The sequence below is a fragment of the Dicentrarchus labrax genome, unplaced genomic scaffold (genome assembly GCF_905237075.1).
Source record: "Dicentrarchus labrax unplaced genomic scaffold, dlabrax2021, whole genome shotgun sequence".
In the NCBI taxonomy this organism is placed as follows: domain Eukaryota; kingdom Metazoa; phylum Chordata; class Actinopteri; family Moronidae; genus Dicentrarchus; species Dicentrarchus labrax.
In genome coordinates, this window is record NW_026136710.1 from 5,034,916 (window position 1) to 5,050,529 (window position 15,614).

Here is a 15,614-nt window from a genome sequence, read left to right on the forward strand (position 1 = left end):
AAAACCTGCTTCTGTGTTTACTTTGGTTCCATGTCTTTCCCCTCCCGCCTGCTGATTTACAGTCTGATTCTATGGATGAACAACCAGCAACACTGTTTGCATTTACACGAAAGGTTGCCATGTTTGAACCATACACACCTAAAATGCTACAGGGTAAATTAAGGGCATTCACTTAAGAAGGGAGATTTGGAAAGGCCTTTAAAAAAAAAAAAAAAAAAAAAAAAAAAGGCTGTATCTGTAATGTTGACCGCTACTGACATTTAGGTTACAATTTATGATAAAATACACAATTTCCACCGCTACCGTTCTGAATTTTACGACACTGATAATGCTTAATTGACCAGGGATTAGTTATACAGCCATTATCAGATCAACAAATACTTAATCTAATTGCCTTTTATAGGTATATTGGTCTATCTGTTGCTCCAGTACCTTATGTAAGAGATGTCTAACTATTGGAAAAGGCTACAATTGTTTAAAAAAAAAAAAAAGATCCATGGTAATGCAGTTAACCTTTTACACATACTTTACCTGCAACCAAACTTTGACTCAGAGTAATCAGATAGGGCCTACAACATCTACACAGAGATTAACGTGAGCATAACTCTTATCATATCATGGCACCTTCAGGTGACTAAGCACAGAGACTGGTTTACACCTGAGTATGAGGTGTAACAAAGGAGGATTACAGCGTCAGAGGAGCTAGCAGTGTGAGAGGATTAATCAAGTGCTTGTCTGCTGCAAGTAGTCTGTGAACCGACAGCTTGATGTGATGCTGGCATGATCGAGGACGGTGTGATCATAGATTGGTAAACAAAACCAAGGTGAGGAGGAAATTTCCCCTCCCCTGATTTCCCATGCTAGGCATTACAAATCTATCACCCCACTTGATACTAAACTGATGATGTTCAAGCATCAAGACGGACATTCTCATCGCCACGGATCTGGATCAACTTGTGAATCCAGTTCAAATCCAGATCCAACTGTGAAAACAGACATGTGTAACTGAGGCACTGAATAAATGAACAATCACATGTTACAACACCAGGCTGTAACAGCTGCTGCATACAAAAAAAAGATTGTCAGATGATGAAACCGATGTAAATTCCTCATGACCCTCCTGATGCCCGATACTGCAGTCCCACCCTGATCTGTACCTCAAAGTATCAGTCCTCCTGTGTCTGATAGCTGAGTGTGTAAAATTCCTAAAATCCCGATTTAGAAACATCAAGTTTCTCCCTGAGATTAGATTTTTATTTTTCTCCCACAATTTCTTCAGCCAATCAATTACACATTTAGTTATGAAGCAAACGTGTATGAACCTACTGTCTGGTTCTGGCTAATTTTATTCTGAAACTCTGTTTGCAAAAGTTTTTCAAACTAAAAGCTTCTTTCTCTGCGGCACCTCATCTGCGCTGGTGTCCCTGCTTTGGCTTGCCTTACAGTTTTCTGATGTATCCACTACTCTACCAGCTTACCTTATCTATCGGGTGTTGCTCGAAACTAGGCTCCCACTGCAATCACTTTAGGATATCTCTACCGTATGCCCACAGAAAGAGCTTTCTGCTTCATGCACACGTGTCTGCAAATGCTGCTAGTAACAGCATACCTCTTGTTTACCCCTTTTATTTTTTAAAAACATGATTGCACATTGCACTGTAATTACCAGTTCAGCGCAATATCTTATAATTTTTGATTTGCATTTGTTTACCTTCAGGTATGTAGTGATGCTGCTGTCATTGTCCACACATGCCCGGATGAGTTGGGATGCAAATCCCCCCCCCCAAATTCCCATCCCATTCTGAGACCTTAATGGTTACCTCCAGCAAAAGTAAAGCAGAGTGTAAACACTTTCCCATTATTCCAGGTTCCACTATGTGCCATTTTAAAGGGAATTCCAGTATTGTGATAATTGTATGTCTTGCAAATAGCTGCTTTTAACCAGATTGAAATGTTTTGTGCTTTTAAAAACAAAACTACCCACCCAAGACGTTTGTGTGGTGATACAGAGCCTTCATCTAGGCTTAGATATACAACATGGGGATCCCCATACAATTATATGGCTCATTGACTGTACACTAATGCTAAATCATGATGTTAACTCTAAAGATTCTAGTGTTTTCCCACTTGTGTTACCATGTGAATTATTTTATATATATATTCTTGTTCATTCATATGGGTTAAAGCTGGCCTACATCTAAATACTAAATTATTATTCCTCCAGTTCAAGAAAACAATCTTGGGATTAATGGTTCTACCATGCTACTTTCCTAAGCTTCTATATAAGGAGAGACATCTGGTGTGCTTTCCTACAGCCGGAAGAAGACTCTTGCAACTGACAACAATCTTAAATGTGCATTTTGCATCTTTTTCTGCTTTGTTAACTAACATTCCTTTTGTGCCATTAGTAGATGGATTATTTCACATATTTGATCATTTTATGTTTATTTGTTCTTTCACTGCTCTTCTCAGTACTGAGGTTGTACCAGCCGCACTTCCAACCATCTGCCTGGTTTTTAGCTTCTGAGAATTCTCTCTCCCAAATCCCACAAAGCACTGTGTTAATGGTGACAGATAATACTCCTCTTGTATTTACTTTACACACTTTAAGCCAATCCAGTGTCATTTTCAGATTAGTATTGAAAGTGTTCCCATCCTCTTGCCCCCATTAATTCTGTTGAGTATAGGTTCCTGCATGGTGAATTTTTATTTTTTTTGCTTTCTTGGCTGCAACCCCACCCAGCTACTACTACAGAAGCACTGATATCCTGTAGGCTGTGATTTGCAGAGTGCTGCTGGACTTCATCCAGCTGACTTACCCAACATCTCGAGTGTGATATACTCATTACTAATGTGACTCCCGTAAATTATATTCTCCACCCCGGATGCTTTCACTGACTTTCACCAGTTTATCATAACTCACTGAGAGGTTTGAGGATGTTTGCGGGGGATTCGTCTGTGTTCTCCGCATCCGACTTGTATTCCGTGTGTTCCGTGCTCTGTTCGGGTCTTTCCCGCTTCTCCTTGTGGCTAGACTTGCGTCTGTGGCGTCTCCTCCGGTGGTAACTCTTGGGAACATGCACGCCGATGTACACAGTGTGGTGACCTGGCGCAACACAGCACAATAGAGGGAACACGGATCAGATTACACTCACAAAAGGAAATCACATTAATCCTGAAAGCTAGTAATCTGTTATCACTGCTGGAAAAACAATGCCGATTGGTTGATCTGGTGTTATGTGGTAGGAAATGTTTGCTTATGACAAGGCTGCTTTGACACTTTTTTGGGGGCGGTGAGACTGTTGGTGGGAAACTATGTGTTGCTCATTTCCCAATCAGGAAGAGATACAGCCTGCTGTCAATCAGTCACACTGCAAAATTAAATAAATGCCAACTACTTCCGACACAGCAGCTCATACAAGAAATGATGACTTCATGTCTCCAGGAAGTAATTAGAGAGACAGAGAAGGAGAAAGAAAAGCCTTACAAAAAGCGGGCTTAACTGCCCGAGTTGAAGCAACCATGTATTTTTCCGTTCAACCATTCATTCTATAAACATGTCTTGTGGGTTTTAATAACATCTTTCACACTGCACAGTGGTCAGTCATGCATCCTTGTAGAAGCCAAAAAAAAACACCTGAGGTGCACACTAAACAAAGCGCTTCCACCACATTCCCATGAAGAGAATATGCAGAAACAGCTCGACATAATGCCAAAATCTCTGAAAGGCTTCTCTTTGTGTGCAACCTTAAAATGTTGGTTTGTGAAACATGTGAATGTCTCAGCAAATGCATGAGGGCGTCTCCAGATAAATTCTTTTGTGGCTTAAGCCAAGAGGCTGCATTGGACAGGATTAGGACACTTTAAGAAACATCTTCCTGTACAGCTTAAGTGGAAATGTATTCATTCAGTGCTGTGCTGACACTAGAGGGGACCCGACGGTTTTCATCGGGGTAGATGAAGGGATAAGTTAAAGCTTATCACGTGTCAGTCAGCTAGATAATGTGCTGGTAGATGTGGTTTTACCTTCCACTTCCCCTTCATCGCAGACATGCTTGAGAAATGATGCTCCTCTGTCCAAGACTGCTTCATCCTCCACTCTACAAGAAAAAAAAAAGTGTAAAAACTGATTAAATATGGATCACAACAACATGAAATATTCTTGCAACTATAGGTCTAAGAAAACATTCTGCCCCAATTTCTTTCAGTTTATCACCACCATTCCCACCAACACCAGCCAGTTTGTAAAAACACATGAAACATATACATTTATAAAAAATATATACTTAAACAATGAACAAATGACAATTCTTCAAATTAATTCAAATCAAAAAAACTGTTTAACCAGTGTCAGTTGCAACCCTCAGGCCAATAACAATCAGGTCACAGTAAAACACTATCCTGTAATGGACTCCAATTCAGCCACTTCTTATCCAGCTTACTAATGCTGCTGAATATGAGCTCACCTGTCGACCTCCAACTGTTGCACAACAACCAAAAAAAAATGACTACATGTGACTATGAGATCAATATCAACTGCATTGCAAGACTTTGAAAGTAGCTGGCAAGCTTTAGAGTGCATTAGTGTTCCTGGCACTATGGCAATTACACTCACATATGACGAAAATTGACTGACAATCATTCTGGACTTTCTAGTGCACAAAGAAGGCTTTATGTTTACTTCCTGTTCCCAACAACGTCAGAGACATCTTCATTAGCTACGCGACCTGCAGTTTACTTTGATCACCAAGCCCCAACCTTCCTGAAGGGTTGAAAGGAATGTGGCTCCTCCAGTGCAGCAAAGTGTAGACTAATGGAGGCCACGAAAGGTGGTTTAGGCTGCAACATATTGCACACCCCAGTCTCAGAATATACTTTTGCCAAAACAGCAACAAATGGAAAAAAACAAAAACAATGGCTTCTAAATGTAAACAGTAAATAAAAACCGTAGCATTTCATGACACTGGGAATACATTTCTACTGAGGCCTCATCTAGCCTGTGCCTCATAGTCAGTTCACTCTGTCAAACTGTTGAGAGACTACATAAGCGTGTCAGTATCAAATTAAGAATTCATCTGCCGTGGCTGAAATGACCAACCGCTTTAGGAGAATAGTTTTGTTAAACAACAAAAAGTAAATATTTGATTTGGGATGCGTATCAAGAATGTCAATAAACACATCAACAGTTTCCATTTGCCACTGAACAATCCCCAACTGAGGATGACACGATTCGAAAAATGAGGGGATGGGAGCAGTACACAAACCGCTAAATAAACACAGCCAGGAAGGATACAACTTGTTCCTCCGATTGCACAGCGAGCTCATCTGAATTCCCCCCGGTGGATATGGTATCTGGCCTCGAGGGAGAGATAGAGGTACTTTCTGATAAGCAGACGTAAATGTTGAGCCACCCGGCTTGGTGCCAGGTTTACAAGCAATGCTAATACACAGATTAGCCTCTGTACCCTCCTTTTGTTGCTTACAAAAAAGAGAGGTCAAGTTCCCACACAGTGCCGTGTGGAGAGGGTCGAACACTATCATTTAGCTCCAGATTTCATTGTGTGTTCTCTTCTGCTTGTACTCCTCCAGGACAGAGTGTACAAAAAAAAAAAAAAAAAAAAAAAAAATAGCAGCAGCTTCAGGGAGTTACTTTTATGAAGGACTTGAACTCAACCAGTAATCTTAATACAGCCTAAAGTGTTGCACACTGGATGCACATTCAAAATGCAAAAACTATACAAACAAATGGGTGTTGCTATTTTAATTCATTCTTGCACAAATATAGACCATATGGGGAAAATGGGCTTCAGGATACTTCCGGGAACTCAGTCTTGTAGCCTTACTTCTGCAACAGGTACTGAAATGTTGGTGATGGTTTGTGTGTATGTGTGTGTGCGCACATGGAGGAAGGGTCATGTAACACAGCGAGAGGGCCTTCAGAAAACCGTTGGCCACACAGGCGAGCAAAGGAAGCTCATGTTGCATGGTTTACTGCTGGCTATAGCCGGTCAATAGAGCCATGTTAATCACTGAGGCCTCGGACAGGGAGATGAGACATGATGAGAAACATACCACAGGTGGCACATAGACATGCAAGATGCAGTAGAAGAGTTCTGCATTCCTGTTTTGAATGGAGTGCTAAGTCAAAAACAATTAGACCGGTCCGCAAAGTGGAGTGAAATGACAAAGAAAGAGACGATGTGAAGAGAGGATAAGAAATCTGCTCTTCAGCATTAGTCAGCAAACTCTACATGACTTCAGGTTGCAGAGAGCAAAATGGAGCCTAAATACATTTCTTGTGCATGAAAACATGAGGCAGATAAGATCCAGCGTCTCTTCATTTACGTCATAGTAAATGCAGGAAATCTTCTTGATCTTCTTTTTCATTTCCTGCTAGGACTTTGTCTGCTTAATTGAAAAAAAATAAATAAAAAAAATTGCTGGGTGAGGGTCAGAGCAACCAGCTGCATCCACCTCACGCTGGCGAACATCTCACTTTGCTTCTGTTCTCGTTGGTGACCTCATGAGGCTGGATAAACCTGTCGCTGCGTGAGGAGCCAGGATCAGCTGCTCGGGATCAGGGATCATCCCCATCTCTTTACAGAGTGACGCACCCAATCCCACCAGCCAGGTTCACCATGAGGATGGGTGCCAAGCAATAAGGAGATGATTTTGGAGCCTTGGTAGTGATACTCTGACAGTCAAAACATCACTTTTGGTTAAACACCCAGAACCAGAGGGCTCGAGAAAGTGGCTGTGAAAAACTTTCAGCTCACCTCCGACAGAAAGAAGACGAATGCAGCCACCTAAAAATAAACTTTTATGTCGAAAAGTTAAAGCATTAAAAAGCTCATAGAAAGTGCCTCGTGCAGAGTAATCAACCTTGTAGCAAAGGAAACTTTTTATAGCCATCTTTCAAGCCTAAGGGAGGTGATTTGTACTGAAAGGAAAGTACACTTTGTTATTTTAGGGCTGCAATTAAACATTTTCATTATCATGTCTATAAAAAAAATAATGTTAAAGTGAAAAATGTCTATTCCAGCTCCCTAAAGTCACAGCTTCAGATGTCTTGTTTTGTCCAACCAACAATCCAAAGCCCAAATGTGCTTAATTTACAATAATTTAAAGAAAAAAGAAAGAGCTGGGATGAGAGTATGTTTGAAGTTTTGGGTTTTAAATATAGAAGGTTGCGGCAGTAGTTTATAGGTTTAGCAATTGAAGTGTGGAGGAAAAAAAAATTCTCATGAAGCGAGGTTAAAAAAAGGAAACATTTAAAGTCATTATGCATTCTCATATGCTTCTCAGGTCCGCCTCGCCTTTTGGAATTTCCTCTTGAATGGATGAGGAAATGGATGGATATCTATTTGCACAGAACATCACTCAGCAGTGCACAAAAGAGCATTCACAATTCCAGTCAGCACCAAGAGGAAGAGTCACACCAGTGGACTGACAGCACAAAGTAAAGCGAACATTTCCCCATTGCAACCAGACAGAAGAATGAGGAATCTGTTTTAGTTTTTATGGTTTCTCCTGTCATTGTTAAAGAGTGTACCCACTCGTGTTAAGCCACCATAGGTCACTGTACACTTTGAGGAACTGTGTGCAACCTTGTAAATATCAGGGACCAGGCTGATAAACGTATATCTGTGAGTAACTCACACTGGCTGCAGGTGATGATTATGAAACAGCTGCTGAATTCCAGCTGCATGTCAGAAAAGTGCATACAGAGCCCCAAGTGTTTTTCCGTGTTTGATAGTACTCTGGCAACCGCGTCATTGCGCAACGTGGACGCACGTTGGCCCGAGGCTGAATGTGGATTTTTGGGGTGTCAGCTCATAAATCCACATGGTCTGTGAGGAGTACACACAGCTTTGCTCATAAAGTTGCACCAGAGACACTTCTCCAGCACTTGGCCTGCGCTCGCTGCGATCTCCCTTAATTGATTGTGACAGGTTCTTAGAAAATAGATTACCGGCCGTTCATAGCCAGAGCGATGCGGCAACAGTGGTTTATCCAGCCAAGAGTGCAACACCAATGAATGAAAACATTTATTAACTGCACTAGAAGTCTAAATCAATACTCCACTGAAGTTTCACCAAAAAGGCACGGCAACCAGTGAACCAAACCCAGATTTACGCACAGAAAACCCTCAAATCCCACGGGACAACACGCCGAACGCGTTTCAGTTTCATATCAGTAGGTGGATGATATTCACCTGATGCGTAATTTGCACCTTTCCACCTGGCCAGGAAATGCCCTTAAGGTAAGGACGGCAAGCTACAAGGTAAAAGTTCCCAAACGGCCACCCAGCTTTAAGCAGTTAAACTGAAAATAGCAGAGGTGATAAACTTACTTCTTTTCGGAAGTCATGGTGACGAACTTCGCCTTCCTCTTCAAGTTGTAGACGGTGTTTGAAAATCTTCACCTACTCTTAGCTGTCGCGCTTTTTTTCCTCTCTCTCCCCCCCAAGTGGATAAACGTGACAAAGAAGTCGAGCAGCTGGAGCTCTTTCACTGGAATGATTTCTCCGACTCTACAAATCTAATTTAACGCGTAACCCACGATCCTCATATCGTGATGGACTTGTTCAGGTCGTGCCTCGGTGACATCGTAAAATATAGAGGCTCGTTTGGTATCTTGCTGGAAGCGTGTGGAGAGACTCTGTGAGCGCAGCGTGTCTTTTTCCATATTTAAAGTGCCATCCCTCCTCCTGCGTGACGCCACCGGGGGGTGGAGGTCAGAAAGTTACTGTTGGGTGGCGCACCAAAACCTCTTACTTGACAAGTGGTTTTCTCTATTGTTCGCTTTGTATGGAAAGAATCACATTATAATTTCACCGGATGTGTCAGATCATATGAATATGAAAGCACTCAAACTGGAGCGCTTTCTCTGCGTTTGGATACGAAACCCAAAAGTTTTGGACCAGTTTATAGCTTTTATCATTTTAACAAAGATTACTTTACACTTTTATTATTAATAATGGCAGAACATTTGTCATTGTTTTATACTTTTGTCACACACCTGGACTCAACTAGTCGGTGCTGATTTATTTATTCATTATCATTTATTACTTTTCCCACCCGTGCGTCAATAAAGTTTCTTCACCTTGCTGTTCATTCTGATCTCTTTAATTATAAGCAAATTAAAAAAGGCACCTATTTCAGGTAGGTTTAATCATTCATATTGAAGCTACCAGGTAAAGGCGAGCTCAGCAGTCAGAAATAGCTGCTGTTATGGAGACTGGCGACATCTTCTGGAAGAGTTGGAAGACTGAGACAGGGGCCAGTTGAGAATCTGTGGAAATCAGTAACTGGATCTCTGCTTTTAACTAAACTAAAAAGGATTTTCATTCTTAAGACACACACACACACACACACACACACACACACACACACACACACACACACACACACACACACACACACACATATATATATATATATATATATATATAAAAAAAAAAAAAAAAAATAAGACAACAAAACACTGGAAAGTATTTCAGATATTTCAAGTTTATTGTCATTTGTAAATGGACCACTGGACATATAATTCTCATTTGCACACAAAACACTTATATATACACACACACACACACACACAACTGTAAGAAAACAGTAATAAAAGTTTTCAAATTTTACAGGCCAGATCATTTTTAATGACTGTATATAAAAAAAAGTCATTATTTAGGCATTTCATTGTTTTAAAATTAAAACTCCATCCACTTTGTCCTCCTTTGGGCACCGATTAGATTTTCCATCACCAGCGGATCTTTACAAAGAGCTCAAGAACTCCTTCACCTGAAAAAGAACCACAACAGTCAAGATGTTAGCATTAGCGAATACCAACATCAAGGCAATCTTATCTTTCATTTTCTTTGTTTGGTTCCAACTTCTGTCCTGGGTGACGCCAACTTCTTGCTAAAGACTTTCAATGAAAGTGCAATCTCTAAAAAAGCGTCGGTGTTTTCCATCAACGTGAAACTGCTACATAAGCAGCTCTTCAGGCCCTCATTTCCATAAGTGAAACCTGAGTGTGTGAATGTGTGTGTGTCAGTATCTGAGAGATCACACTCAGCACAGTGCATGAAACGTCCTCAAAAACACAGTTCAAGTACTAACTAATGTTTTAAAAGGTTCACAGTGAGTTTGTGTTTGAAGTTGATTTCCCCCCCCCCTTTGTTGGAGAATGACTTTTGAAATTTGAGTTTGTTTTCTAATGCCATCATTGCAGCATTTTGATGTTGCAGCTGGTGGAGCCATTTTTAGCTACTTTAAGGTTGGATAGTTTTATGTAAAGCAATGTTATAGTCATAACCTCATCTTTTATTTATACGGAATATACCTTTGGTAACTAGTGGCTACAGCTGTCACAATATTTATATATATAAGTATGTAATATATAAGTACAATATTTCTCTCTGAAAACTAAAGTAGAATTATTAAGTAATCCAGCAGATGGGGTTATAATATACTACTAAATTATCCCCCTCAGTGGGATTTATAGTAGGTAAAAAAAAAGCCAACGGGATGTTTGGCTCATGTAAATTTCCCCTCAACGTCCTGTTGGATGGAGACCAAGCATTATTTGATTAGGCTAGTAAAACTAGGCCTAACCGTCACTTACCTTCTCTATCATGTCAGCGCTCTTTGTTTTATTCCCCTTAAAGTCCTCATTCACATCTATGGTCAAGACTGGCACGTCATTGAGGTACTCAAACTCCATGCTGCGGGCCAGAGGGGACATGGGAGACAATTAGTGATGCTTAAAAAAAAATATTCACCTCCAGGAGCATCCTTTTTCCTGTGGCTCAACTTATCTATTTCATGGTGAAAGCTTTCATCTTTGTAAGAAAAATCTTGTGTACACAATGGAAGCCAAACAACCCATTTCCGGCCTCATCAATCTCTTCAAACACATCGCTGTGGCAGATGCAGATCACATGTGTCCAAAGCTGCTTCGGCCCTCTAAGTTGCCCTCAGGTTATTGCATTAATGGGGTCTAATGACCGAGATCAGTCAGATAACACCCTTTTCTTCTACGATACAAATACATCGTTTGTCCTCGCGGAACTGCATGCAGTTTCTGACGCAAAACGTGCAATAAAAGTCTGCGTGCATGTGTTTGTGTGGGCTCACGTCATGGTCTTGTGCTGCAGCCAGCTCTCGTGCTTAAAGTGGAGCTTCTCCAGATACTCCAGAGGGATGTCTTGCTCTTCTTCTCTGCCTCTCAGGTGCAACCGCTCTAAACATCTCTACAAAAACACACATGCCAGAAGGAATTATTGACGTATTTGTGTAGTGCCATTTAATTTTTTTCCTCTTTATGGTCAAGAGTGATAACTTCGTTTTTTCCAAAGCAAAAATCATTCTATTTAGGTGCAGTTGAATAACAATGAAGTAGAAGAACAGAAGGGAGGATACCTCTGGCAAAGCTCTGAGGTAGATGATACCGTCCAGCTCGATGTTCTTGCCAAACTGGTTGTGCAGCCAGCCATGCCAGTCCTGGTAGATGGACCACTCTGTCTCATTCAGGCACTCACTCTCATAGAGGTTGGCTGCAAAGATGTACCTGGTTGAGACACGAGGGCGTATTAACGGGCAAAGTTTCAACTTGTAACATATTTTAAAAAAACAAGACCAAATCTTTTTTTGCATGTTACAGCAGTTATTTTTTTAAATTAAGATTCAGTGCATTCATGAGCAACAATGTATGCATGCTCTCAATACACAAAGAGTGTACGTTTCACAATGTATGTGTTAATATAAAGTACAGTTTATTATTAGAAATGGTGAAAAATACCTTTTACAATTTACTAGAGCCCGTGGTAACATCTCCAAATTGTTTGTTTAGTCTAATTAACAGTCAAAAAACGAAAAGTTTACAATGAAAGAAACGAGAAAAGGCACAAGATTCACAAATTAGAGAAGCTTGAGCCGGAGAATGTTTGATGTATTTGGTTGAAAAATGACTTTTGTTAGTGAATTTTCGACAATTTGTTTCAACTTTACCAAAAAAATACTCACAATAATGGATCCAGTTTAATGTTGGTGCAAAGACATTATCATACTTGTATGTGATTTGTAGTTAATAGTCTTAAAATATACAAATTCACTAGTATGGCCCTTTTAACAAAAAAAATCTACTGAATTCTTTTCATCATGTTTACACGTTTGTTGATACCTGTCACTGTAGATGGACCGCTCGAAGAACTGCACGGGATCCTCGGCCTCTCGGAGCTTCCCGTTGGCTGACCTCATCTGAGCACGCACCCGGCTGATACAGGCGTAGCTCTGGAAGGTGTAGGCCCACCTCTCCGGTTTGTCATACATCATCTTTAATACGTTCCCTCCACTCCTCTGAGAGTTGGTCAGCTCCTAGAACATAAAAAGGAATAGGGTGAATTTAAAACATGTTCAAAGTGAATACCTCTCCCACTGAGATCAGAAAATCGGTTGCAATTATAGCTTAGTGTACAGTCCAAGTATTTGTAAGTATAAGTATCATATTGGTGAAAATGTGGTAATTATTTGCAGTGGCTGGTGGATATGTATAGACTAGGGTTTATAGACATTATATCAAGCTGTAAGGTGACATTAGTTGTATTTACTCTAAGGCTGTAACTGAAGACTGTTTTCATTGTTGATTAATCTGCTGATAATTTTCTCAATCCATCATTTAGTCTACAAAATGTCAAAAGCTGTGAAACAATTCCAACAAATTCCCCACAATGTATTTTTATTTTTTGTATTTTAATACTCTCTGGACATGTCACCTTCCTACTTACTGTGAAAATCACAACATCCAAGACTAATGATCCAGGCAGGAATTTCTTAAACTCATTCAGCCCATATAAAAAGGGCTTACCTATGATGACTTAAGTGAAAATTAACCCATAATAAGGCATCCAATTTTTCCAAATTCCCACTCAGTTCCCTGTAGCTTATCACAGGGAACTGAGTGGGAATTTGGAAAAATTGGACATGAATGAATCTGTTGAACTGTTGAACCCCACAGCTCTGCAGAACTCACTCTGTCCCATGATCAGCAGAGGGCGCATGATCAAACTACAGCAGCTGTACACACTGTGCGATGCAGAGTTTGGCCTTGTTAGAGGACTCCTAAACAGCTGTGCATACTTATAATACCCCCACACTGTCATTTTACACTGTACCATACAGTGTGTAATGCACTTTACTATAACATTTTGCACAGTTTACAATTATACTGACAGAAAAATAATATCTTTCTGGTGATTTCAGCTTTAACATTACAATATCATTCTTAGCTCTAACAATAATAAGAATAAGAATTATAGCTATTAGAATTATAGCTTTCCAAGTAAAAGAAAACTTTTTAAGAATTATTTTTGGGCTTTTTATTGTGGGGGATGACATGCAGCAAAGGGACACAGGTTGAACTCAAATCTGAGCCTTTGTACATGGGGCACACCCTGTATCAGGTGACCTACAAAAAGGCACCCACAAAAGGCACCACACACACAACTCAGTTTAAATATGAAAATGTCTCGTGGAAAACAATTTTGTCTTGGTCATGTTGACAGATTTAGTATGCAAAAATAATCAAATAAATACAATTGAAGTAGAACGGACAACGGACATGATTAGTTGATAAATCAATCAACAAAAAAAATAATCAGCAACAATGATGACAAATTACGATAAATAGGTCAAAAAATTCAAAAAGATTCTCTGATTCCAGCTCTTCAAATGTGATTATAATTTTTTTTTTATGACAGTAAACATGTCCAGGAGAAAAAAAATATGCATTTCTCTATTTTCTAATGTTTTAGAGATCAAAAAATTAAAATCATGAAAATAATTTATGTATTATTTGATCATGGAAATAATAGTTAGTTCCAGACGTCCATAAATGACTCACCCACAATATTGAGTACAGTAAAACATAATAAAATCAGATTTTGCCTGATGTATATATTTACATAGACTACAGTATCATAAAGCATGATATGCTTCAGGATACAGACTCCAATAGTCCAGCGCCTGAATATCCTGCCTACTGCTTACATATATGGAAGTGTTGACCCACTGAAAATGAGCCCCAGGGTGAGGCAATGTCTGCAGTTGTGTGGGAGGTCAGAGAGGTTTGCCCCAGTGATGGCATGTGTATCTGTCCAGAGTGGGGCCATCTGTTGCTCTGGGTGTGTGGTGGTGACCAGTGCAGATATATGGACAGATGGCAGCTGCACTCTAAATACAGATGAAGACTCTCCCAGTTATCTTTATGTGTGCTGTGCAAGTTGAATCAGTGGCCGGAGGATTGGAGGATCTTGTTCCTCTGAAGCACCAAAGTGCATCTTGAAATTTCTGATTTATAATGTTGGGCTAAGATGCAGTTTATGAACACTAACCTGATGTGAAGTAATCCCACTGAATTAGGACCATTATTTTATAATGTAGAAATACTGTAACTATGTATTAATACCTCAAAGTCACTTCCTTTTGTTTGGACATTGCACCATCTGGCGATTGGCTCTGGTACCACCTCCCAGTCCCCGCTCTCCTGCTCCAAAAGGCGCACAAAGGTGGATTTGCCCGCCGCTGAACACAAAGGATGCGGAGATGTTATCAACTTGAATTACTAAAGACACCTTGCAGCACATTGTGCAGGTATATTATCTAACGTTACCGGCTGCATGGGCTAATAGCTGTGTGGAGGCATTAACAGTAGGCTGGCAAATTTGGCGGTAACATTTTTAACGTTAACAATATCTGTCAATAAAGAGGTAACACAGCCTGAATTCATAGTTTAACCTTAGTTTACCTCGTCTAAAGCATCACCTGCCAACTACGGTAGCTTTAAATTCATGTTTTAAACTCGTTAACGCGTGTGAAATTTCGCTTTTTGCCATTTAAAAAAAGCGCTGCACTCACCAATATTCCCCTCGATCGATATCCGCTTTATCCTTTTCTCCATCGAGTCGTTCATGGAGTCGTCCAGCGGGTCGGGGCACGGTCTCTTCGGAATCAAAGACATTTTGAGCAAATAAACGAGGCTTCCGTATTAATTAAAGCGGGCGCTGCAGCTGCTGCCGTGCTCCTTGTTGTTTAAAGTTTGGCGGTAACGAACGTCAGGAAGCGGCGGTTTGCACAGATGTGGCTCCGCCCAGGAAGCAGCTGCTGCCCCCTCCACGTGTCCCCCACAGCTGGTCTGTCTTTGTTGTTGCACCAAACGGTTGAAGTCATAATAAATGCACCTGCATTAAAAATGGCACTGATGGGAAAAGTGTATTAGTATTAGCAGCAACAAGTACTTTTTTTTTTATATACGTCAATTATTAACGTATTAATTCATGTAAGCAGAAATTCAATGTTATTGGCTAAAGTGGAACTATTTAATATACTGTTGGGTACTTTAATTTATAATAATACATATTATAATATACATTTTATAATCTCATCATGTTTTGTACTTGTAAAAGTAGCTACAACTGTAACTACACAATAATGGATTACAAAGTGCAATATTTTCCTATGAAATACAGTGGAGAAGTATAAATAAGCATAAAATGTCTCAAAATCTTACTCAATAGCACCCGACCACAAGTAAAGGCCGTGCATTGGAAATGTACAAAA

The 15,614-nt window shown here is 40.1% G+C and overlaps 2 protein-coding genes across 5 annotated transcripts in view; both read right to left on the reverse strand.

Moving 5' to 3' along the window:
* Positions 1-8,691, reverse strand: part of LOC127370814 (electrogenic sodium bicarbonate cotransporter 1) — a 29,837-nt gene extending 21,146 nt beyond the window's left edge. For all 4 annotated transcript variants that reach the window (XM_051413210.1, XM_051413209.1, XM_051413208.1 and 1 more), the window contains exons 1-3: positions 8,354-8,691; positions 4,027-4,100; positions 2,924-3,106 (exon numbers count right to left, since the gene is read on the reverse strand). In XM_051413210.1, coding sequence (XP_051269170.1) covers positions 2,924-3,106; positions 4,027-4,100; positions 8,354-8,370 — 274 coding nt within the window. In that variant the 5' untranslated portion in view covers positions 8,371-8,691. The remainder of the gene's footprint in view (positions 1-2,923; positions 3,107-4,026; positions 4,101-8,353) is intronic.
* An 803-nt stretch (positions 8,692-9,494) lies between these two features.
* Positions 9,495-15,110, reverse strand: dck (deoxycytidine kinase). Its single transcript, XM_051413227.1, has 7 exons — positions 14,913-15,110; positions 14,464-14,579; positions 12,181-12,374; positions 11,421-11,568; positions 11,136-11,251; positions 10,624-10,723; positions 9,495-9,797 (listed from the first exon to the last, which is right to left on the reverse strand). The coding sequence occupies exons 1-7, from the start codon at positions 15,013-15,015 to the stop codon at positions 9,771-9,773; spliced, it is 804 nt and encodes a 267-aa protein (XP_051269187.1). The 5' UTR covers positions 15,016-15,110; the 3' UTR covers positions 9,495-9,770.
* Between the last annotated feature and the right edge of the window lie 504 nt (positions 15,111-15,614).